This window comes from Carcharhinus amblyrhynchos, chromosome 6 (genome assembly GCF_965287045.1).
Source record: "Carcharhinus amblyrhynchos chromosome 6, sCarAmb.v2.hapA, whole genome shotgun sequence".
Lineage (NCBI taxonomy): Eukaryota > Metazoa > Chordata > Chondrichthyes > Carcharhiniformes > Carcharhinidae > Carcharhinus > Carcharhinus amblyrhynchos.
This window is the reverse complement of record NC_137329.1, coordinates 124,766,133-124,792,998: the sequence shown is the minus strand read 5'-3', so window position 1 is coordinate 124,792,998 and position 26,866 is coordinate 124,766,133. Positions and strand designations below refer to the sequence as shown.

At 38.4% G+C, this 26,866-nt stretch overlaps 1 protein-coding gene across 1 annotated transcript in view; it reads left to right on the top strand.

Moving 5' to 3' along the window:
• The window catches only part of LOC145344314 (N-acetylglucosamine-1-phosphotransferase subunits alpha/beta-like), a 60,246-nt gene that overhangs the window by 23,853 nt on the left and 9,527 nt on the right, over positions 1–26,866 (top strand). The window contains exons 8-18 of the mRNA XM_080191414.1: positions 2,847–3,026; positions 4,490–4,660; positions 4,930–5,053; positions 11,633–11,821; positions 16,009–17,180; positions 18,743–18,942; positions 19,766–19,985; positions 21,062–21,175; positions 22,249–22,334; positions 23,735–23,833; positions 24,780–24,947. Of these exons, the coding sequence (XP_080047540.1) occupies positions 2,847–3,026; positions 4,490–4,660; positions 4,930–5,053; positions 11,633–11,821; positions 16,009–17,180; positions 18,743–18,942; positions 19,766–19,985; positions 21,062–21,175; positions 22,249–22,334; positions 23,735–23,833; positions 24,780–24,947 (2,723 nt within the window). The remainder of the gene's footprint in view (positions 1–2,846; positions 3,027–4,489; positions 4,661–4,929; positions 5,054–11,632; positions 11,822–16,008; positions 17,181–18,742; positions 18,943–19,765; positions 19,986–21,061; positions 21,176–22,248; positions 22,335–23,734; positions 23,834–24,779; positions 24,948–26,866) is intronic.

Genomic DNA, 26,866 nt, shown 5'->3' with positions numbered 1-26,866 from the left:
TCAATTGGTAAAAGTTATGCTAATTCTTTTTGATATAGGAAAAACTGGTTTGTTAAATAAAGTTTGTCTTTATAAAAGCTTCCTAGTGGATCAGTGGAATCACACCTGAAGTGAAACGCGTTAGGCTCGCACTAATCAAGAACAGTTGAGGACTTATCTAACTTCATAATATACCTTGGAGCTTCTGATCTGATCCCTGAAACTATTCTATGCATTCGACCAATCAGAGTGTAAGATGATGAATGGGATGGATAGGATAGAGGTGGAGAGGCTCTTCCTGCTCAGAAAGGACAGTAGGACTAGGGGGCACAGCCTCAAGATAAGGGGGGCGCAGTTTAGTACGGAGTTAAGGAGGAACTTCTTCACTCAAAGGGTGGTGAATCTCTGGAATTCTCTGCCTGTTGAAGTGGTGGAGGCTGCCTCACTAAATATATTTAAGACGCGGGTAGATAGGTTTTTGATAGGCAAGGGGATTAAGGGTTATGGGGAGAGGGCGGGAAAGTGGAACTGAGCCACGACAGATCAGCCATGATCTTATTGAATGGCAGGGCAGGCTCGAAGGGCTAGATGGCCTACTCCTGCTCCTATTTCTTATGTTCTTATGAGTTCACTTACCAACTAATTAATACACTCTGCTCATAAACTATGAAGTTGTTTCCCATTATTGTGATTGTCCTGATGAGTACAAGATGAAAAACTTTGACAAGTCTTTTTCAGCAGAAGACCCTATATTGGGGAGAGGAAAGCAAAAAGCTGTAGGTGCTGAAAATCTGAAATAAAAATCAAAAATGGTAGAAACAAGCAGCAAGTTAGGCAGCATCCATGGAGAGAAGACAAGGTTACCTTTCTCAGCACATGCTGCTTGATCTGAGTGTTTTCAACATTCCCTACTTTAATTCTATATTATATAATTACAACTTTTATATGGCACCTTTAACATAGTAACATATTAAATGGTGGTAGAGGTTTAAGGAACTAAATTTCCTTCTACTGTTTCTATGTTTCTGTATTCCATGGGCTCCTGACCAGCCTCCCATGTTTTACTCTCTGCAAACTTGAGGTCATCGAATACTCTGTTGCCAGCCAGTCTAAATTGACTCTAGGTTTCAGTTACCCATCACCCCTGTGCTTTCTGAGCTATGTTGGTTCCCAGTCAATCAGTGCCTCAATTTGAAAACTCTTGTTTTGAAACTCCTTAATGACCCTTGCCCTCCTTTTGTTTGTATTCTCCTCCAAGAGTGTCTGCACTCCTCCAATTTTGGCCTCATGAGCATCCATATTTTAATTGCTCTTGCCATTGGCAACCATGCCTTCAACTGCTATGACCTGATGATGTCACATTTCCTCCCTAAACCTCTGTTTCTCAGACTGTCTTTCTTCCTTTAAGATGTTCCTTAAAACATTTCTCTTTGACCAATTTTTTGATGGCCTACACTATGTTCATAAGAGGTTTGGTGTCATATTTTGTTTAACACTTTTGAAATGCTTACATTGAAGGTACTGTATGAATAAAATTTGGCAAAATTGGTTTCCTCACAGTCAGATATTGCACAATTTGCTAACTTCCAATCAAATGATAATGTTGGTTATATTTTATTCTAACAGGTTATAGTTATGTTTTTATTTTTCAAAATATTTCGAAAGTAATGTCTTTCTATGAAACTTGTCATAATTATTTTTAAATTATAGCTCAGACCTGCAAAGCATTTAAGTAGCTTTTTATAAACAATTGTGTGGCAATTATTCGTTTGTTTTATATTCCTGAACATGGCAGTATCTCCTCAAGAGGGCAGCGACTCTTATTCTTCTTGTGATACAGTTATTGTTAAGACAGTGAGGGGTTTTTGTGACCAGTTAAATGTCTGCTGTTTTCTCTGCCCATCAGTGGGACAGTGCTAGGTTGTGCTGAATGGCTCCTGAAGACAACCAGGGTTGGAAATTCAGGGCTCGGTGAGGATTGGCTGGGAAGTGGGAGGACTGGCAATGTTCAGTATGGTGGCTGAATGAATTGCAAAGGAAGCCTTCTATTTTGCTGCTAACATGACATATTGCCAGTAGTAGGAATGTTGATTGGGGTTCATTAGCCGATTGTACCACTTAAAGTGGCTAATTAGGAGCATCACATGCCTCCACATGCATTTTGCCTGCATCAGGAGGGTCTGCCACCAAATATGGAGACCACTGGGTGAAGCCTGCTTCCTACCCAATTACTGGGGTCTGCCTGCCTGACCCTGTATCCTACAGTCCGACTCGTTTGCTAGCAAAGATGCTGAGCTGTGAGGCATCCTCTGTCTAGAGTTGCAGCCTCAGTACTGACACTGCTGAGGCTGCCAAGCTGCCAGGCCTCTTAGCTTCCCTGGCAATTGCCTGTGAATTGGCTGTCTGTGGTACTATGCTAATTCTGGGTCCCACTGCCTGCCCAATGGGTTTTGGATGTGGTGGTGAAACTTGACTGTTTTCAAAAGAATCAAGCCAATGCTATTTAGGAAAGTATTAGTATGCACTCATTTCGTAGCATTCGAGCTTAATGCGGTCTCGTTTTTAGAAGCACGAGCCAGGTTTTGTGTATCATCATCCCCCCCCCTTGTGAGTTTGTTAAACCTATTGAAAAAGTAATCCATGTGATTATTTATCTGCAGAATAACATTCTTTAGGGATTGCATTCTTGCTCAATGTTGATTAATTAAATATTTTAATCTTGTACTATGTTGTAACTCAACATGAACATTTTTAAATATAGAACAATTGGGCTAGTTATTACTTTTATAAAGTAATTATTGTAGTTTACATACATGATAGCTGTAACAGAGTAAGTCCATTCATCACCAGCTTCACTCTTCTCCAAGTCCAAGCAGGATGATGATATTTCAGCCAGTCGATTTGAGGATAATGAAGAACTGCGCTACTCTTTGCGTTCTGTGGAAAGATATGCACCTTGGATTCGACATGTCTTTATTGTAACGAATGGTCAGATTCCTTCCTGGTTAAACTTGGATAATCCACGTGTTACAATAGTAACACACCAGGCAAGTTTTTAAATTATTTTGTGCATCAACAAAGGGCTAACATTGTCAAGTAAAATGAGAAAAAAGTATCCCTTGCTGTTCGTGTACATTTAATGATCTAGACATGAATTTGGGGGGTATGATCAGTAAGTTTGCAGATGACACAAACATTGGTAATGTGTACCAGAACTGTACACAACACTATAGCTGTGGCCTAAGGAGTGTTTTATTCAGCTCTATTGTAATCTCCTAGCTCCTATACTCTATATCTCGGCTGATAAAGACAAGTATTCTATATCCCTTCTTAACCAACCCAGCCTTCTCTGCCCTAAAGAAAACAACCCCAACTTAGCCTTCTTAACCATCTTATTTACCTTCCTGCTGCCTTCCGGATCTTTGGACATGCACCAAGGAAAGCTTTAGATTGCAGGGTGATATGAATGGGCTGGTCGGATGGGCAGAACAATGGCAAATGGAATTTAACCCCAAAATGTGTGAGGCCCTGCAATTTGGGAGGGCTAATAATGCAAGGGAGTACACAATGAATTGTAGGTAGCTATGAAATACAGAGAAACCTGAGAGATTTTTCAGGATATTGTCTGGACTGAAACATTTCAGCAATGAAGAGAGGCAAGCTAAGTTGGGGTTGTTTTCCTTAAAACAGAGAAGGCTGAGCGGGGGGGCAGGGCGGCGAGCTGATTGAGGTGTACAGGTAGTTGGGAAGAAACATTTCTGCTCAAGAGTGATCAATAACCAGAGGGTATAGATTTAAGGTAAGAGGCAGAAGATTTAAGGTAAGAGGCAGAAGATTTAAGGGGGATTTGAGGAAAAACATTTTCGCCAAGTGGGTGACAGGAATCTGAACTCAATGCCTGAAAGGGTCGTAAAGGTGAGAACACGCACAACATTTAAGAAGCATCTATATGGACTCTTGAAATGCCATTGCATGTGATGGTACTGACCATGTGCTGGAAAATGGGTTAGAGTTGTATTCCATGATACAACTCAAACTGCTGCATCAAATTTTCTTCCACTTGCTTAACTGTATCTGCTGATACCATCACCACCTACTGCTTAGTTTGTAAGTCTATTCATTAATCGTTGTAAACTGTAAATAGTTAAATCTCAGCTTGTAACTGATGCGCACTAAGCTGTTGTCTTCAGTGATCTGTCCACTTGTGCTATTAACTGTCTCCTGTGTCATGTCTTGTGAAATAACACCATTTAGATTAGATTCTCCTGTTTATTGTGTTTCTCAATCTTTGCATAACTCCTCTTAGTTGCATCAACCATGTTCCCATTCTATCCAAGTCCTTTTGTATTTGATAAGACTTGACTGGCATTCAGTTTTACAAATTCAGTCTGCTTTGGAAATGCTGTTTGTGAATCAAATTTTTAAAACTACAAATTTTGATTAAATAGGATTGGTTCATCCAATGACTCATGTTTATAAATGCCTTTCACATCTGACTATTTTCCCCTAGGAAATTTTCAGGAATGTTAGCCATTTGCCAACATTCAGTTCCCCTGCTATTGAAACACACCTGCATCGAATTCCAGGTCTTTCTCAGAAGTTCATTTATCTAAATGATGATGTAATGTTTGGAAAGGAAGTGTGGCCTGATGATTTCTATTCTCATTCTAATGGACAAAAGGTAAGCAATTCTGAATTGGAAACCAAACCAGGAAACTACACAAATCAAGCATTAAGCTTTGATGAAACCAAAACAAAATCAAGTTGAAATCAGTAGGTAAACTTGGTGTTATCTGCTCAATGATTTGAAATTATACATTGGTGAGGCAACAGTAACAAAAATTGCATTGTGTAACTTACTTGACAATCTATAATAAAGAATTGAGGTTAATTATATTTAATAATACTTCTAGATTGTTTGGGTGAGACACTTCTTACTACTTATTTTAGGTTTATCTCACATGGCCAGTTCCAAATTGTGCTGATGGATGTCCTGGGTCCTGGATTAAAGATGGCTACTGTGATAAAGCTTGCAATAATTCAGCCTGTGACTGGGATGGAGGTGATTGCCTTGGTAGGTTAAATTTTTCTTGTGCCCATGCAGCGCTGTCTGCCACATTCACATGTGTTTGGAAACGGACATGGATTTTCAGGAGCTTGGAAGTGCACTTTGCCATGCCCAATTAAGGCATGTCCTACTCATAACTTGAAACGTAGACTGCATTCAGTATATAATTTTCTTGAACCATCTTTATTTTTAAAAATAAACAAGCTCGTAAAATGGCTGCCAAAGGTCAGCTGATGTTTTGTAATTTCCGCACAGACAAACTTGTGTCTGAAAATGCCTCTGGAAAGTTCTGAAATGTAAAAGCTTTCTCAGGTGAAAAGGAACCATGCTTAGCTGCCTGATGGAAGACAGCTAACAAGCAATGGCTACCAGACATGCTGGTGCTGTCAGGATAGAAGAAAAAAATTAGTGTCTCTCGGTAAGTTAATCATAGCTGGTAAGTTGATGGGTTATCCGTTGCGCACTTCCCCCATAGTATAATAATAATTCTTATGTGGATAACAGGGAGCCTGAAATGTGGTATCCAAAACTAACTGCAGAAAAAGGTTTTAGTATCTCGAGAAAAAAACCTTGATAGCTTGCAAAATACATCCACTGCAGAGTACCAGCCTCATAACAAGGCAGTGATACCTATGCCTCTTTTAAACATGGAGGTTGCAAACCATTTGATAGAGGCGTACAAAATCTTAAAAGAAAGAAACTGTTCCTCATAGATCTCTTGACCTCACTCATTTTCCAAGCCAATCTGCAAAGAAACCTGACCTTCTGACAAGAAGTCCTACAAGTGACTTACTTTGCGACCTCCTGAATGTCCATTTCTTGAAGGAATTAATGTAGAACACTAGTTATTGAACCTACCTAAACTACGCTTTTAGAGTAAAAACGCCTTCAATGCACTTGCAGCAACTATTTTTTTCTACAACGCATGAACTATGAATTATTCTTTTGCTTACAATCTTTTTAAAATGCACTATTTTCTTGAATTGTATCTTTGTGTGTTTGTGTGTGAATGATAGTGCCTGAATAAATAATCTGCTTTTAAACCCATGAAAGTTTTCTGCTTATTTAATTTGATAACACTCTGTCATGGGAGTGGGGTTAGGGGGAGTTGGTGACTGCTAAGAAGCACATGCATCCTCCTTTTCAAAAAAACACACATTATAGAAAAAGCTACAAGTGTTTCAGTTCTTTCCCAAATCTGACTGTAATAAGATGCAGACCCAATTTCTATTTGTAGGCTAGCAAGTGAGGCAGAATCTCAATCTGGTTTTCCTCCTTGTTCAGCAAGTCCCCATGTGTAAATCTAATATTTAAAAGAATTGGAGGGAGAAGAGAATAATTTGGGCATGTTGTTCCCTTAATATGAGAGACTTGATTGAGGTGTTCGAAATCATAAGCAAGAGAAACTGTTTCTATTTAGAACAAAGATGACAAATCAGAATACGCAGATTTATGGTGAATGACAAAAGATCCAAAACCAACATGTGGAAAAGCTTTTTAATGCAGCAAGAGATTACTGTCTAAAATGCAATGCCTTGACCAGTGGATGTAGTGTGTTGGGATTTTCAGAAAACCTTTGAAGTACTACATAAGTGGTTATTGTGCACAATTAAATCACTTGGGATTCGGGGTAATTTGCATGGATTAAAAATTGGTTATGAGACAGGAAATAGAATAAATGGGTCTTTTTCAAAGTGACAGGCAGTGACTAGTGGTGTCTTGCAGGGATCAATGCTTGGGCTCCTGCTCGTCACAATATGCATCAGTGATTTTGGATGAGGGAATCAAATGTAATATTTCCAATTTGCTAACGACACAAAACTTGATGAGAATGTGAGTGTTGAGGAAGAAATTAAGAAGCTTCAAGGTGTTTGCATGATCAAAAACGTTGGTTATATTCTCTTTTCGTAGATGCTGTCAGACTTGCTGAAATTTTCCAACTTTTTTTGTTTTAGGTTCAATTTTGCTTTTATCTCAGTTGTCTTCTTTGTGTGTTTGGTCTTTGTGGGGATGTGATATTAATGCACCCAAAGCAATCTATCATCATTATGATTTGAATTGTAAGTCATCTTTCAGAGAGAGTACTGTAATGAAATTAGAATAATTGCAGCATTAGGAACTCACAGCAGACTTTTGACAAAATGAATCATTGCATGTGATAATAAAACTTGTGACCAATATTGTAAAATAATGTGGATACATTTGTGCTTTGATTATATGCCTCACATATTCTTCATGAACTTTGGATGTGGTAACAATGCAATTAGAGAGTTGTGTATTTTAGCGCTACATCCCAGTTTCTAATGTTTTGTTATATTGTTGTGGCACATGCGTACAAAATTTTAATTTTTTATAGTTGTACCTGAGCATTCAACACTTCAGTAAAATACAAAATTGAGCTAAATTTCAGTAATAGCTATTAACTAGCATACATATTAACTTTTGTAATACTTTTGTTCAAGCACTTAATAGTTCAGGATAGTAGTTCCAGCTACAACTCTCACCAACTTTTACAGATGCACCATAGAAAGCATTCTTTCTGGTTGTGTCACAGCTTGGTATGGCTCCTGCTCTGCCCAAGATTGCAAGAAACTACAAAGGGTCATGAATGCAGCCCAATCCATCACGCAAACCAGCCTTTCATCCATTGACTCTGTCTACACTTCCCGCTGCCTCGGCAAAGCAGCCAGCATAATCACTCCAGACGTTTTCTCTTCCACCTTCCATTGGGGAAAAGATACAAAAATCTGTGGTTATGTACCAGCCGACTCAAGAACAGCTTCTTCCCTGTTGCTGTCATATTTTTGAATGGACTTACTTTGCATTAAGTTGATCTTTCTCTACACCCTAGCTAACTGTAACACTACATTCTGCACCGTCTCATTTTCTTCTCTATGAACAGTATGCTTTGCCTGTAAAGTGCGCAAGAAACAATACTTTTTAGTATATGTTAACATATGTGGCAATAAATCAAATCAAACAATGGAAATGTTCAGTTGATGTGAACTTTAAGTTAGTTAGGGATTGAGGTAACTCAGCATTGACCATATTCAGTAATATGATCTCTTAGTTGAAACACAGCCATTGTGAATGTGTAAATAAACTGCATTTGCTCAGTCAGGAAGTTGTGTTTGTTAAAATTGTGACTTTAAGGGCAGAATTCTTTAATTTTTTTTGTTAATTGCAGTGGTAGGCGACTCTGGTGACGTCATTCGGCAGGTTGGAATGGCATGAACTCGCGCCTGATTACCCACTTAAAACATGATTAATTATGCATTAGTGATTATTACTTTGAATCACCTGGCGTTCTGGAAGTTGATTTGTCCACCCACTATCAGTTAGTGTTTTTGACGATCTTGACGCCATATTTAAATACCAGTGCAACATAATCCTACCACATTCTCCAGCCCACCTGTTGTCAGAAGGCTGCTCAAAATGGGCCCAGCCAGAAACAAAATGCACCTCCCTCAAGAAGGCAGCACCACACCTCAGGCAATAAGCTTTTCACACCTTGATCCATGGAATCCAAGTGCAGAGGCATGTCCTCTCTGCCAAGGATGGCACCACAAAGCACCTGAATGTATCCTTTCCAGCCTGACATGCTGTTGCCAAGGAGGTCAACGTGGCTTGCACCAATACCTGAAGTGACACATAGTGTAAGAAACATGAATGATCTCATCTGCTCTACCAGGATAAGTCATCCTTCAACTCCCTCCAATATCAAACTCTCATTATTGCATCATATACTCATCACTGGCATTAAGACCAATCAAACAGGGTATATCATCACTGGTATTAAGACCAATCAGTCAGCAGGCTGCCTCCGCTTCTGCTGCGGATGCCCAGAGTACAGAGGGACCTAGGTGTTCTCAAAACTAGTAAGCAGGTCCAACAAGTAGTTAAATTAAACAGCATTTTGATCTTTATTCCAAAAGAGTTGGAGTTTAAAAATAGGAAGATTTTGTTGCAATTGTACAGGGTATTAGTGAGGCCTCACCTGGAATTCTGTGTACAATTTTGGTCCACTTACCTTAAAAAAGATACAGTAACATTGGAGGCAGTCCAACAAAGATTCACCAGGTTAATCCCTGGGATGAGAGGGTTGTCCTCTGTAGAGACATTAAATAGTATGGGTTTGTATTCCTTGGAGTTTAGAAGAGTGAGAGGTTACCTTATTCAAGCCATGGGGCTTGAGAGGGCAAATGGTGAAATGTTTTCGCTAGTGGAAGAGTCTCGAACAAGGGAATATTGGTCCAAGATAAAGGGCTGATGTGTAGAAGTTTCTTCTTGCAGAGGGTGATGAATCTCTGGAATTCTCTGTCCTAGAGGATAGTGGAGGCTGGATCATTAGAAGTATTTGAAGTGGAGATGGATAAATTTTTGATAGATCAAGGAATAGAGGACTATAGGAAAATGGCACAGAAAAGGAGTTGAGGCCAATATAAATCAGCCATGATACAAAAGGCAGGGCAGACTTGAAGGGCCTGGTGGCCACTCCTATTTTTTATGTTCTTGTGTTGGAGCTGCATGTAGGCATTGTCGGAGGGTTAGGAAAGTTTAAAAAATCAAATTTGTCAGTTCCAGTTCACCGGTATGCTATCACTGTAGCTAAATTACACTCATTGAAATTTATTGGATATGTACACAGGCTAGTCTGGTCATATGAAGGCATTGTGATTTTGTACTTTGGAATATTTTTATCTTAAGGTTTATCTTCCCACTCATGATGATATCCCATTCTGAGATGAGCATTCATGTGATGTCAACCTCAGTGTATCTTGTCTCCAGTTTCTTGCGTGCTGTCAGGGAGATGTGTTTAAATTTTTATTAGAAGTGCATGATGGGAAAGGTTTGAACTCTTATTCCTCAAGGGACAACATCAGTAATACTCTAACGGCACTTGAGTTTCCTCTGATTGTGAGCACTGAGTACAATAAACACTGTGGTGGTCTCTATATTGGGTTGATCAAATACAGATTGGATGACCACTTTGTGAAAGACTTTCATACAGTGTACAAGCATGGCTCTGAGCTTTGGTCATTTGTCATTTTAATTTTCCACTTAGCTCTTGTGCAGGCATCTTAGTATTTGATCTGCTGCACTGTTCCAGTAGGCTTGAGGAACAACATCTCAGCTTTCGATTAGGCATATTAAAACCTGGATTCAATGAGGAGTTCAACAATTTCAGACCATAAACTATATCCCCCAAATTTATTTATTTTTTCTTTGCATGTTTCTGTTTTTCTCTTATTTTCACTTTAGCACAGCACATCAGTAAGCATATCTTTTGCTTTTTTGTTTCCTTTCTTGTTGCATCACCATTCCCTTTTGCCATATAAGACTTCTGTCATTCAATTTATTCTATCTCCCACCTTATCACAGATTTATCTTCTCCTTGTCCCATCCATACTTTGCTCAAAATCTACATCTCTAATTTTAGCCAGTTCTAGTGAAAGGCCACCAACCTTTCTTTCACTCATGAGATGTGGGCTTCACTGGCTAGGCTAGTGTTCATTGCCCATCCCTAATTGTCTTTGAGAAGGTGGTGGTGAGCTATCCTCTTGAACTGCTAATAAACATCTATCCTAATGTTTTCTTGTGGCTTCCTTGTTAACATTTTTGTGAGGCCTTTGGATTTTGTTTTATTAAATTATAGGTGTCATCTAAGTGTAAGCACTTGTCGAATGGGCCAGGAAATGGCAAATGGAATTTAATGTTGGCAAGTGTGAGGTGGTCCACTTTGGTAGGAAAAATGGTAGGAAGGACTATTACTTACGAGGCGAAAAACTGCAGCAGGCGACGGTACAAAAGGACCTCGGGGTCCTTGTGCATGAGTCGCAAAAACCCAGCTTGCAGGTGCAGCAGGTGGTCAGGAAGGCGAATGGGATGCTGGCCTTCATAGCGAAGGGGATTGAATATAAAAGTAGGGAGGTCTTGCTGCAGCTGTATAGGGCATTGGTGAGGCCGCAACTGGAGTACTGTGTGCATTTTTGGGCGCCGCACCTGCGCAAAGATATTTTGGCCTTGGAGGGAGTGCAGAGGAGGTTTACTAGGCTGATACCGGAGTTGAAGGGGTTGAGCTATGAGGAGAGGCTGAATAAACTGGGCTTGTACTCGTTAGAGTTTAGAAGAATGAGAGGAGATCTCATTGAGACGTATAAGATGATGAATGGGATGGATAGGATAGAGGTGAAAAGACTCTTCCCGCTCAAAAAAGACAATAGGACTAGGGGGCACAGCCTCAAGATAAAAGGGGGGCGGTTTAGAACGGAGTTGAGGAGGAACTTCTTCACTCAAAGGGTGGTGAATCTCTGGAATTCTCTGCCCGTTGAAGTGGTGGAGGCTGCCTCGCTAAATATTTTTAAGACGCGGGTTGATGGGTTTTTGATAGGAGAGGGGATTAAGGGTTATGGGGAGAGGGCGGGAAAGTGGAACTGAGCAGCGACAGATCAGCCATGATCTTATTGAATGGCGGGGCAGGCTCGAAGGGCTGGATGGCCTACTCCTGCTCCTATTTCTTATGTTCTTATGAATGGTTTCTTTTTATTTTAAATAGATCACTAGTTATTATTGATATATTTCCAGGTAACAATGCAGGGAATCGTGGTGGACCGGGAGGAGTGGTGAATGCGCAGGCCTGGCAGTTTGCCGGAGGGCTCCCTGGAATAACGTATTGCAACCAAGGTTGTGCCAATTCCTGGCTGGCTGACAAGTTTTGTGATCAAGCTTGTAATGTCCTATCATGTGGGTTTGACGCTGGTGACTGTGGGGAGGGTAAGTATGAACTGCAATTTCCCTCGCACATTTTCCTGTTGGAATATTGTACTAGCTGTATAATGCTCCATCTTAATGTTGCCTGCAAATTTCCCCTGTATCATATTCGATCCTTTTGGTGTGAGCATTATGTGACATCCAGGTATATAATGAGTGTACTATATACTTCCATTAGTATCCTTTGCATTTACTTTGTTTATGTTGCCAGTGTGATGCTTCTTACTTTAAATTTGTTGCACTTGTCAAGTACTATTTGAAGAGGAAACAATGAACCAGTGCCACAACCATAATGATCAATATTGTGCTAAGTGCGTTTTCCTTTTACCTGCCAGCTTCCAGATTCAGTGGGTTTGCTTTTGGAATGATCAGGACTGTGAACATCAGGTAGTTGACATTATAGAGAAACCTGCAGTAATATTTCATCATATCCTTAGCCAAGGAATTACTTCAAAAGCATAAGCACTGTTATGCAGGGAGCCAATTTCTACACAGCAAGCTTCTAATTATTCTTTCAAAAATGTGAACATAACTGAATAGGTGAGCATTGTTACCCATCTCCAACACTCTTGAAAAAGTGGTGGTGAGTCACTTCTTGAAAAAGTGGTGGTGAATGCCGTTTTATATGGTATGCGTACACCCACATGCTGTTGGAAGGGAGATAAATGAATGAAAAGTTAATTGTTTTTTAGTAAGATTCAAAGGTATAATAGAAAAACATCTGGAAACTGACAATATAATTAAGAATAATCAACACTGATTTGAAGAGGGGACAATATGCGTGAGCAATCTTGAATTATTTGAATCAATAGAAAGGGTGGATGGGGTAATTCAATAGACAAAATATTTTTGTATTTCCAAATAGGCTTTAAAAAAGTACTGCACTGTGAAGAATTTTGCCTTGGGGTCAAAACTTATTCCGGCATAAACACAATGGATATAGTGAGGAATCGTGAGTCATAAAGAATGAGGAACTCAAGATACATTAGTATGAAGAAAGAAATAGACAAATTAATGGCACCAACTGTTGACAAATCCCCTGGACCTGATAATCTGCATCTTAGGATTTTAAGAGAGAGCCACAGAGATAGTGGGTGCATTGGTTCTGATCTTCCAAATTCCCTGGACTTTAGAATGGCCCTCAGGTTGGAAGATTGCAAACATAACCCCACTGGAAGAGGTAAAGGAAACTGAACATGTCTTTGGCAAGTGTAAGGTAATACATTATGGTGGTAAGAATAAGGAGGCCATCTTTGCTTGGAATGTGTTGCAATGTGGCAGTGAAACAAATCACAGAAAGTTGTGCATGTTAATAAGACCAAAAAAAAAGACAAAGCATTGGGGTTTGTTTTTGACGGACAGAGTTGAAAAACAGAAGTTATGTCAAACTTGAATAGATCCTTGACTAGAACACGCTTTGGAGTCCTGTGAACTATTCCTATCTCCATATTATGAAAAGCATGTTTGAAGTGTGTTACGTTTATTAGAATGGTGCCAGAACTGAGGTTATATCTGTCAAAAAGGTGATTCATGCTGGGGTTTGTATTTTCTGGAAGAGGGAAGACCTGATAAACTTCTTAAACATTAGGATAGATGTGGAGAAGATGCTTCCATTTGTGGAGGAAACCATAACTAGGGCTATGTATGTAAGGTAATAATAAACCCACAAGGGAACTCAGGAGAAACGTCTTTACTCAGTGGTGAGAATATGGAATTTTCTACAACTTGAGAGTAGTTGAGGTGAAGAGTATTGAAGAAGCTAGATAAAGCTGTGAAGTGGAAAGGCATAGGAAGAAGGTTGGGGTTATGCTCATTGGACAGAAGCACAGATGTGCACTTGTTGTACTGAATGATCTGTTCCTGTGCAGTAATTACTTTGAAATGATGCTTGACGATACAGCCTTTTAAATAGAGTGCAACCAACTGAACCAAGCAGAAATTGAATGGTGGCTCTAATTCATATTAACTAAATTGTACTATGACCGTTTTATATTCCTTAGCTTGTTAATTAATTTCGTTCCACAATTTTTAAAGTTTGATGTGATCCAATTTTAATAACAGAAAACAAGAAGTGGAACAGGGAGACATGTAAATGTAGTTTTGCAACAACAGTTTTTAATTACGAACAAGCAAGAATTTCCAAAAGTACTTCACCTTAATAGCTAAAAAAAATTCTCTTGATTATTGCTTATTATTCTATGGCTAAGATCTTATCTCTATTTCTTCAAGGGTTTTGAGAATCTGCTCTCAAATATTTATTGAATATGTAATAAAATAGAAAATGCTGGAAAAACTTAGCAGGCCTGTCAGCAACAATGTTGTAGGTTCAGTATGTCACCCCTTCAGGACTGTGGAGTTCTGAAGAAAAGTCATATCGGACTCAAGACAATAACTCTGGTTTTTGCTTAACAGATGTTGCCAGACCTGCTGAGTTTTTCCAGCATTTTCTTTTTTTTTTCAGATTTCCAGCATCCGGAGTACTTTGTTTTTTATTTTATTGAATGTGTATTGTAGTTAGTAAATAATTAGTAACACTGAAGCAAGATTCTTATCATAGAATCTCTCTGGTGCAGAAGGCGGCCATTCAGTCCCTCGAGTCTGCACCGGCTCTCCAACAGAGTTCCTTACCCATTCAGCCCCATCTCCTGCCCTATCCCCATAACCCCCACACATTTACCATGGCTAATCCTGGCACTGTGATGTAGCAATGCTAATCACTGTGCTGCCGTGTTGTCCCTAATGTTGAATGAAAAGCTGGTAATATATTACTTTTGTTCATATGACCTAGTATGACTAGGGGGCATAGCCTCAAGATAAAGGGGGGGCGGTTTAGAATGGAGTTGAGGAGGAACTTCTTCACTCAAAGGGTGGTGAATCTCTGGAATTCTCTGCCCGTTGAAGTGGTGGAGGCTGCCTCGCTAAATATTTTTAAGACGGGGGTTGATGGGTTTTTGATAAGCGAGGGGATTAAGGGTTATGGGGAGAGGGCGGGAATGTGGAACTGAGCCACGACAGATCAGCCATGATCTTATTGAATGGCGGGGCAGGCTCGAAGGGCTAGATGGCCTACTCCTGCTCCTATTTCTTATGTTCTTAAAATTCCAATTGCTTTGATCAAACCACTGAACATTGCTACAACAGTTTCAACTTATTGTCAATCTGAACTCCCATGGGACTTTATATAAATTTTAATAATTTTCTCTCTTTGGATTTGTATATCCCCACATAAATCACTATAGATTTCTGTTTTTAAAGTTTTTTAAAGATTGTTTATTAGTGTCACATGTAAGTTACATTGACAAATATGCAAATACTCATGTAACTTCTCCTGTTCAGATTTGCAATCTGCCACCTTTGTTAGCTTTAGTTTACCTTTGTTTATCTCTGTTGGCATTAGATTTGTCATTGGTAAATTTAGCCATGTTCTTTCTGATTTTACCATTGTACACAGCCTGTTGCCGCAATGCGCAGGTCCCTTTATGATTGCCGTGTGGATGTGTATATGTTCACTTAACGAGAATATTGATTATGCAAAGCCTGTTTAGAACATTATGTTCTAGATTGCTGTGTGGCCATACAGCTCAGAGGGAATGAAAACAAAATATTGTGGATGCAGGAATCTGAAAGAAAAAGAAAATGCTGGAAAATCTCAACAGGTCTGACTTCATGAGAGAGAATAGCACCAATGTTCTGAGTCTGGATGACTCTTCAGAGCTCAAATGAGGATCATCCAAATCGAAAGGTTTGTTCTATCTCCTCAGAGACTGTCAGACCTGCTGAGGTTTTCCAGCTCAAAGGGAATGCTGTTTGTGAATTCTAGATCCAGGTCATTTATGAAGATACAGAACTAAGGTTATGCACATTAACTAATGCCATTAATGTTTGAAGATAGTTGTAAGCGCTTATTAGCTATTGAATGTTGCATTTGTTCCTATCAACATTCTTTTCTTCAACTACTAAGCTTTCTGTGCAGATGTTTTATATCTGACTCAAGAAGTGTATATTTGTTTTCAGTTGATTTTCCTTTGCCCTGAAATTGGAGGCAGAGGGGGAACAACCTCTGATAGTTAGAGTTTAAATGGAATTGGTCTTGAAAGTTCAATAGTGTTTATTTAATGCTTGACTATCACTTTTGTTATGGATATTTTCTTAGTTTATTAACTTAGTTTGTTGAACTATTTCATCCACAGAACACTTTAATGAGATGTATGATGTGAATCTTCTTCTTAATCAGACACATTACGTGCTTCCCAAAGGTGAGGCCTTGCCTTACTTCCATTTTGGAAGCTTTGCTAACAAAATCATAGAGGCATCATTCGTTGATAATGCTATAATTCGCCATGCTTCTGTGGCCAACAAATGGAAAACCATTCACTTGATCATGCACAGAGAAATGAATGCAACTACAATCCATTTCAATCTGACTTTCCTGGATAAAAATGATAAAGAATTTAAAATGCACCTCACTGTGGATGCTGACACCAGGGAGAGTCAGAAATTAAACCAAACTGTCACTTCAAAGAAGGAAGAAAAGACTACAAATCTCAGTACAGTTCCATTAGAAACAGAAGTTCCATTCAAAGACATTGCTGAAGAACTGCAATTCCCTAAAATTCAAGAAAGGACTTTGGATAAGTTGAATATGAGTCTTCTAAATGACCTTCAGTTTATTAACACATCACTTCTGCCTGTTGATATTCAGAAAGAATTGAGAGAGCTGGATGCAAAATTAGAAGATGGTGATATCACACTTAAAGGGTACAATCGAACAAAAGTGTTGATTTTGGAACCGTTCAGAAAGCTTGCACGTTTTTCAGTACAAAATGGACTTCAAGACATTGTACCTCAGCACTCAGAAAAGAGTAACCTGGTAAAAAATGTATTGGAAAATCAAGCTGCTGGTGGAGAATATGTTTATAAGGATGAAGGTGCTAAAAATAACTTAGAAAAAATAGTTAAGAATGGGCAAATTGGAAGAAATGAACAAGTTGCTACTCAAGTGTCTCTAAGTTCCTTATTTGCAGTGAAAATGAATAACCTATTAAAAAATCCTGCCAAAGATGTGCCATTTCTCCAAAAAGCTGATATCAGACCTCTTACTTCACAGAAAATTCTTAATATTCTCATACCAAATAACAGCAGCAAATTAAAACAAGATCAAAATGTACGAGGAGTAGAAAGAAAAGTCAAGCACCAAGGGCAAAGGGATGGAGTCCTGAAAGAGGTTATTGCTGAACCTGCGAAAATTGAAATTAAAAATAACAGTCCAGGATATGCCAACAGAAAGCTGCAGTATTACGCTGGGAGTAATGCTGGCTTTTTACCTTGGGAAAAACAAGGATATTTCCAGGATCTAATAGAAGTAAGTAATTTATAAAATGCATATTTACTAATTGTCTGTAAAGTAGAAAATGAATGGAGCTTCTTGTGAAATAATGATAAAAATTTATAAAAATGTGTGATATGGATTTGACTGTGTTGTATTAGGTATGCTATAATTTTTCAAAGTTAAGCATTATTGTTAGCATTGCATCCACCTAAAGGGGAGGAAATGTTTATAGAGAAGTTCTTTTTGATGTTTTTAGCATTCTGAAATCTCTTGACTCAATGGATCTCCTCCCCGCCCCCTCAGAGTTGCCCTGGTGTATCATAGATTGAGGGAAGTTACCTGCAGCCAAAAGCAGATTCATTTTTACGATTGTAGCACCTCCAGACTGGCCAATGAATAAATTTGAAAACTGTTTTATCCCAGGGAAAAATATACTGTCTGTAAGCCTTTATTCTGTCTGCCTTGAAAACAACCAAAACAGGTAATTCACCCTTTGCCTCCGATTCCACGAACAGAGCAAATAAAATGTTCTCTACTCCCTACTGTAAAAACCTTCTATCATATTAGCATTCTTACTGCGGTGAAAAAACTCTTGGATGTAAATAGTTTTGTTGTTATAAGACACAATCAGAATAACAGAATTGTTATGAAGCAAAAGGAGGAAATTTGACCCATGCCTGTACCAGTTCTGCAAATGAGCATTATGACTTAGTGCCATTCTTCATCATCTAATGTCCTCTAATATCTCTCTTGAATTCTATTCAAATAACATCCAAAGCCCTCTTGAATGTCTCAACTGAACCTGCCTCCTCATTCCAGACTCCAAACACTTGTGTGAAAAATTATTTTCATTTGTGTAACATTTTTTTAGATCACATTTGCTTCTTTTCAAAGTCGTTAGAAATCCATTTTCTCTTGTTTTTAATCCTTCCACGAGCAGAATGGTTTCTCCCTATATACTCTGTCCCACGCCCTCATAATTTTGAACAGCTATCAGATTTGTTTTTGACCTCCATTTCTCCAAGGAAAACTGTTCCAATCTCTGCAATCTCCTTATAACTGAAGTTTCTCATCCCTGGAAACATCCTTGTAAATCTCTTTGCACTACATGAAATAAATGGATTCACAGGCATGGCTGGAAATTTATCAGAATGCCAGCTATTTACTTTGATACTGATGCTCTGTATGTCATTTAGCTCAGTTGACTTGTTCATTGATTCATGATGCAGAGCAGTGCCAAGAGCATGAGTTCAATTCCTGAGGATATTCATGAAGGCCCTCCCTTCTCAACTTTGCTCCTTGCCTGAAGTATGGTGATCCTCAGGTTAAATCACCACCAGTCAGCTCTTCCCCTCAAAGAGGAGAGCAGCCTATAGTCGTCTGGGATTATGGTGACTTTACCATATGTGTATGTTGACTGAACTCTAACCTATGGTTGTGCCATTGATTTTTTTTTAAATTTAGAATTCAGTCTTTGAATAAATTCATAATGTATTAGTGTGCAAAGAAGATAAAAAATCAGTTCCATTTGAAAATGCTGAGCATCTAGAAATGCAGCCTGCGGATATTTCAAGAGTTGTCATGTTTTACTTCAGGAGGGTGCAAAACTGGAGAAGGCTCTTGCGTACCACACTGATAGTAAACAAATGAGAAGAAAACTCCAAGACACATTTGCAGATTCGCTTCGCTACGTAAATAAACTTCTCAATACAAAGTTTGGATTTGCTTCTCGGAAAGTTCCTGCCCACATGCCTCACATGATTGACCGCTTTATCATGGACGATCTTCAAGCTATGTGAGATATTGATAATTTTGTCTTTCTGGTTTGCAAAATGTATTTTTAATGAATGATCTATAGATTTTACCTGTACTTTGGTTACAGTATGCATTGACTTTAATTTGAAAAATGGGAAGTGACAAAAATGTTTTAAGATATATTCATTCATGGGAAATGTTCGTTGCTGGCTGGCCACCATTCATTGCCCATCTCTAGTTGCCTTTGAACTAAGTGGTTTGCTTGGTCATTTCAGAAAGCAGTTGAGAGTCAACCACAGTGCTGTCGCTCTGGAGTCACATATAGGACAGCAGATTTCCTTCCCAAGGGACATTGGTGAACCAGTTGGGTTTTTCTGACAATCGATAATGGTTTCATGGTCCAGATTTTTAAAATTGAATTCAAATTCCACCATTTGCCATGGCGGGCTTCGAACCTGGATCCCCAGAACATGAACTGAGTTTCTGGATTAATTGTCTAGTGATAAATACTTCTAGGCCATTGCCTCTCTTAACAAGGATAGTAATGGAAGGTAATGGGTGGTAATAAGGACTGCACAACCTTAAAATAACAAGTCAATTTAACTCTAATGAGGTGACGGAGTACTAGAAAACTGACTTGGAACAGAAAAAAGTATTGTCAGTCATTAATATTTTTGTTCTACTCTTTGCTAATACTTGGGGCCTAGTATTTTGTAGTTCTGATAATAGGTCACAACCTAAAACATCAACTAATTTCTCTCTCCACAGATATTGCCAGACCTGCTGAGTATTTCCAGCATTTTCTATTTTTATTTCCAATATTTGTTACATTTAATTATCAAAATGCTTTTACTTCTGAACAGGTTTCCAGAGGCATTTGACAAGACTTCTAACCATAAAGTTCGTCACTCTGAAGATATGCAGTTTGCATTTTCTTATTTTTACTATGTAATGAGTGCACTGCAGCCATTAAACCTTTCTGATGTTTTTGATGAAGTTGACACAGATCGATCAGGGATCCTATCTGATCGAGAAATCCGGACACTGGCAACTAGGATTCATGAGCTCCCACTGAGCTTGCAGGTAAAGCTTTTGTTTCTACTTGCTCCTGCTCCATGTGATTAACAATGGATAGCAAGGTCTGCATGTTTTGTACTCTAATAAAAACACACACTAAAAGCATTAAGTTTCTCAATTCTGTTTTGATTACACTTAGGTAATCATTTTAGTTTTGGGTTTGCTTTAGATGAGTGAGCATTGTGCTCTGGTTCTGTATTGCGCTTCTGAACTTAAGAACTGTGATGGCTAAGGAAGGAAAATGTACATATTAGAATAGCTATAAATATTGAGTCTTAATCATGTTGAATACAGTTTGCAAAGAGTTAATTGTGACTGAGACATCTAAACTGAAATGATATTAGTTAATTGCTGCTGCTGCTGTTCAAGTGAAACTCAAAAATGAAAATGAAATATTCACTAAAATATGAAAAGCTAAATACTATATTACAATATCTATATAATTATACACCATTATAATACTTTATGATTGTAAAAAAAAAATTAAAAGCACATTTTTGTAAAGGCAAAACTGTACTTTATCCATGAGATGCTTTAATACCTATTTTCATCAGTGACAGAACAAGGAACTGTGACTTAGCCGAAGGCTTGAAATTGCAATTTGCTAAAGACTGAAGGGCACATCTGGATGGTATAAAAATGATAATCTGAGATCATAGAAATGAGAGAAGTTGTGATGATCAGCCAGTGAAATGTAAATTTTATTTTTATAAACTTACCTGATGTTAGTTTGAAGAAACTGTGCTAATGAGATGGACATTTAGAATGGGGAAATTCCATTGAGAATATCCCAATGAGGATTTCCTAAGTGTAATAGGAAATGATAACAACTTTCTGACATTTCAAAATTGAAATATCCCATGAGATACTTACTGATTTCTAAAATAAAGGTGTGATTGTATATTTTATCAAGATCTAAATTTTATGGTAGCCATGTTAATGTTTTTATTCATAATTATTTTGATGCATGATTTTTTTCTTGTATTCTTCACGGTCACCAGAACAAGATTGAAAAGATTTGGTCTCTTGTGATCAGTCGCCCTTTCCAGTGGTTTAATTGCTGTTTTTATATATACGTACAGGACTTAACTGGTCTGGAGCAGATGCTGATCAATTGCTCAAAGGTGCTTCCCACAAATGCCACTCAAATCAATAAAGTCCCTGCCACCCAGGAAACATATTATGACCCAAACCTGGTAAGAGCTTGCTGACTAACTGCCACCCACCTTCCACTCTACCAGTTGATGTGATGTAATAATGAGGATTCTTAATAAGAGGAATCTTTTTTACTGGAGAAATAACTTGCTTTCAAGATTCTCTTCCTATCTAAAAGACCACCAAGAATTGTACATGTGGGAACCCAAGTGATTGGTCATGATACCCACCCACCCACCCACCCAAAAAAGCCTTTTCCATCATTTGGAAGTAATTGTCTTTTCTACACTGTTATGGCATGATGTTGATTGGGAACTTGTTGGGAATTGTGAGCACGATGTCACGTTTATGTCACTGCATAGTGCCTCAAATTGGATCTTTTCATCTGTCCTTGATGGGTGCCTTTAACTATAATTTCCTCAATCAGCAAATGATTTGAAACTTCTAATAAGTTTTAGATAAGCATGACTGAGCTTCAACCAACATTTTTTAAAAAAATGCACTTACCATTCTCTGTTGTCACAATGACCATTTTCTATTCCGGGAATAGAATACTTAGAACAATCCAGGGTGACTTGGCTATTTGGTTACTTCTCTTGGCTGTAAACTCCATGTAATATTTACCATGGAAGTATTGGTCATGATAATTTAATTTTGTGTTGGCTGGTCTGTGTTGAATAATAGATTCTTCACTTGCAGTATTTTGCGTGGTAACTCTTTTAAATGTTATAATTAACTAAATAAATTTTCAAAACAGTTGAAAGAGATATTAACATGAAATAAATTTGAGAAATGGAAACTACTTCTGGTAGTATAATTTGGATATGTAGTATATTTTATGTAATAAAACAGCTTTAATATACATAAGATAATCAAACTAAAATGGACAACAGGGCAATGGGGAAGAAGTGGATAGTAAGGAGGACCTTAAAGGAGAGAGAGAGAGAGAGAGATGGAGAGGTTTAAAGGAGAGAGTACCAGAACATTTTAATTTAACCTTTGGATGAGAGGTAATTACTTCCATGTTTGTTTAAATTTTAATTTGATCAATTCAAATTTCAGGATCTCTGTTTAAGTAACATTTAACTTGGTTTTCAAATCCTTTTTGCCATAGCCACCAGTGACCAAAGGACTTGTGATGAATTGCAAACCCATTACTGACCGTATTGGCAAGACTTACAAGGATAAGAACAAATACAAGTAGGTCAAGTAACTGAGTGCTGTTTTTCCTCTCAATGCCATTTATAAATAGAACATAGAACATTACAGCACAGTACAGGCCCTTCGGCCCTCGATGTTGCGCCGACCAGTGGAACCAATCTAATAACCGTCTAACCTAAACTATTCCAATGTTATCCATATGCTTATCCACTGACCATTTGAACATCCTTAAAGTTGGCGAGTCCACAACTGCTGCAGGCAGGGCATTCCACGCCCTTACTACCCTCTGAGTAAAGAACCTACCTCTGACATCCGTCCTATATTTATCACCCCTCAATTTAAAGCTATGTCCTCTCGTGTTAGCCATCACCATCCGAGGGGAAAAAAGGCTCTCACTATCCACCCGATCTAACCCTCTGATCATCTTGTATGCCTCAACCAGGTCACCTCTCAACCTTCTCCTCTCCAACGAAAACAACCTCAAGTCCCTCAGCCTTTCCTCATAAGACCTTCCCACCATACCAGGCAACATCCTGGTAAACCTCCTCTGCAGCCTTTCCAATGCCTCCACATCCTCCTTATAATGCGGCGACCAGAACTGTACGCAATACTCCAAGTGTGGCTGCCCCAGAGTTTTGTACAGTTGCAACATGACCTCACGGCTCCGAAATTCAATCCCTCTACCAATAAAAGCTAACACACCATACACCTTCTTAACAACCTTATCAACCAAATAACAAGACCCAAATTCTATACATTTCCAATAATATTCTCCATGCATTGTAACAGCATAATATTTCTGTTTTTGATGTGTAGCTTGTTTCTATAAGGTTTTGAAACCTTTTACATTTTGAGCAGCGCTACCTACAGCAGACACTTGCTGGGAGTAGTGCTGTTAGATTCAGGGTGAAACCCCCTCTGGTCAATAATATGCCTTGCACTACTTCTTTCTTCCAGTACATTAATGTGAACTCTTTGCCCATTCATTATATTAATCATACTCATAACTTGTTAGTTTATACTGAGATAATTATTCTGAATTATAACTGCAGCCACTGGAAACTGGATTGACACAGACCATATTAATTTCATTCAGAATTGTTAAAGCTTTAGAGAGGGCACTGCATTCCATTAGCCTGAGTTTAATTCAAACAAGAGATCCAGCATACCTTTCCCATTGACTTTTTGTCCATTCCTGCTTATGCTAACCACCACGTTCAGTATTTCCGCCCAATGACAAAATATAAATGAGAACTTTGTGTGAGACAAACTTTTCTTGTACCATTTTATACTGTGGATTTTAATGTTACTGCTTTCAAGCAGATCACAAACTTGTATTGATTTTCACATCCTACAATGTGAACATGTAATGGGGGCTGTCTTTGTTAAACAGTTTGATTAAAAGTTCAGTGATTCATTTTGATCTTTTCAATACTTAGGTTTGAAATTATGGGAGAAGAGGAGATTGCGTTTAAAATGATTCGTACTAATGTTTCTCATGTTGTTGGTCAATTGGATGATATCCGAAGAAACCCCAGGTGTGTATGTGGAAGTAATTACAGTAAAGAGTATTCTAGTGACTGCCTCATTATTACTGACACTGGTTGTTTATTATATACACTGAAGCATCTTGAAACATGTCACACAGTGAGTTTGTGTGTAAGCGTTAGGAATTGGCTGTATGGCTTCCTTACATGAGGTAATAAATTTTATTTGTATGAAAAAGTGTGGTATGGCAATGGAATTAAGTAGATAGCTTTTGGAGAGCCACTAAGATTCAGTATCTTGTTTCTCAAACTCTGTGTCCTGTTGGGGGTCATGTAATGAGATTTTGGGGTTGAGTTTTGAGACAGCAATGGTTTCTACAAAGCACAATCTGAACACTAACAGCTGTGAGACCCCTTGAAATTTGAGGGTTTTCAGTTGGTGAGCTTGACCTAACCTCGTCTGAGGCCTGATTCCTGTTGCAAAAATGCCTATGAAAAGATTGGCAACTTAAGCTCTTCCCACCACAATAAGTTCTCTCACTCTGCTCCCACAAATCCTTACCGCACCTCCCCCTCCCAATTCTGGGGTCACAGTGACTTTCAAGCTTCAAACTATGGTCACAGTGGAAAGAAGTTTGGAAAGCCCTGTTCTATGTGAATGAAGTGTAAATTACTTCCAAAAATTGTTTGAAAAATTGCTCTTTGCATGTAGGTTTTGATTAATGGCTAACTTCACGAAGAGAACAAAGTATATGAACAGTGAATGAGGAGAAGCTTCCGAATTCTTGCATATTCTGATGACAAATGTAAAACAAAATTGCATCAAATTTGGCTGTGAGCACAAATAGAAGTTGCTAAACTTGCACTGAAATTGTGCAATAAATATTTTTGAACAGCCTGAATAATTTGAGATGACCCAATATAGTTTGCTGTGTTTTCAAGTTATTAATCGCTGACATTCAACCATTGTTCTAAATATTTTCCTGCGTTCCTGCAGGAAATTTGTTTGTTTAAATGACAACATTGACCATAATCACAAGGATGGTGCCACAGTGAAAGCAGTGCTTCGAGATTTCTATGAATCATTGTTCCCAGTGCCCTCCCAGTTTGAACTGCCAAGAGAGTATCGTAATAGATTTCTCCATATGAATGAGCTTCGAGACTGGTAAGTGAAGTTTTAAGCCTTATTTAAAGGTCATGGTAAATCCTGGAGAGTACTTGTTATTTAAAATACTTCCATATTTAATTAGAAAATAATACTTTGTACAATATTTTCATATGTGCTCAAAAAAACTTCAGGTTTATACTTGCATGGAAGCCCTTTATTATACCTTCCTCCCAGATAGGTGGTGATGCTAGGTGGTATCCTCATGTATACATCGGCACTTTCTGTGCTTAACTGTGCATGAGAGTAGTCTGGAAATTACCATTTGATTTGATCTATAATAATGGTGAATGTTGATAGCTTTACTCCAGCTTGTATGAAATTGGTAATGGAAGATGAATATTGCCTGAGAATATGACTTATAGGGTGGAATTTTTCAGCTGAGCTTGCCTCGAGACTGGAAAACCTCACCTGGGCGCAATGAAGCTTTGTATCCCGCCCGCTACGATTGCCATGGCAGGTGGAATGGGAAAATTCCAGTCATAATGTTTATCTTTATTAATCTATCTTTATGTCAATACTGGTTAGTAAGAAAATGTAACAAAGGTTAAAAAATAACAAAATTGAATAGATACATATGCAATTTTCTGGGAGTGCTGTGCACTGCAATTCTTAATTTGGAGCTGTCGTCAAATCCATTTGCCAAATTTTGTGACACCATTCATGAAACCATTTTCAAAGCTGAAGGCGAGATTTGGAAATAAACTTGAATGCTAGTACATTTGGGATTTTCTTTGGGGAAAAAAAAACAGCAGATTGTCCCAAATTATAATTTAACTGAAGCAGTAAAAAAAATTGTACCCAATCCTCAATCAGCCAGTAGTTTGAACAGAACCTTTTAAGCTATACATGATTGATTTGTTCATTTTATTGTGTGAAGAAAGATGTTTGACACATCGCACCTGTCCCATTTCTGTAAAAGAGCTGTAAGCTTGGTCTTATACGCATATCATTTTCCCATATTCTATTATTGACTGTATTTCCTGTATTATTTCTGGTAATTCATTCCATGACCTAGCATTCTCACTTGTGTTGTTTCAAACATATATTCTTAACTTTTTTCATGACTAATGGAAACTGCTCAGTCTACCTATGTAGGTAGGAACTGCTAGCTTACTGACATTCACCATTTATTAAATACAATTGATCTCCAGAGTAATCCAGTATGAAAGTTCATCAAGCAGTAATTCTAATTCTAAGATACCTTCTGCCTTATTACCATTGCAGTGGTTTATTTGGGTCAAAATGAACTTAAATGCCCTGCCAGAGGAAAAAAAAGTTATGCTTGCAACCGTCATGACTTGAATCAAATAGGTATAATTGTACAAAAGAAGAGTACAGCGCAGGAACAGGCCCTTTGACCTTCCAAGCCTATGCCAATCGTGATACCCTAACAACTAAAAATAAACCTTCTGCCCTTACTTGGTCCATATGCCTCTATTCCCTCCCTATTAATGTACCCATCCAGATGCCTCTTAAATGTTGCTAATGTGGTAGTACATATTTGGTTGCTAACACTTGACCAAGAAATGGATACACGCATTTCAAATAATATTTATAAAATGATAATGACACACAGAGTCATAGAGGTTTGCAGCATGGAATCAGGCCCTTCGGCCCAACTTGTCCATACCGCCCTTTTTTTTAAAACCCCTAAGTTAATCCCAATTGCCCACGTTTAGCCCATATCCCTCTATACCCATGGTACCCATGTAACTATCTAAATGCTTTTTAAAAGATAAAATTGTACCTGCCTCTACTACTACCTCTGGTAGCTTGTTCCAGACACTCACCACACTGAAAAATTTGCCCCTCTGGACACTTTTGTATCACTCCTCTCTCACCTTAAACCTATGTCCTCTAGTTTTAGACTCCCCTCCTTTTGGGAAAAGATATTGACTATCTACCTTGTCTGTGCC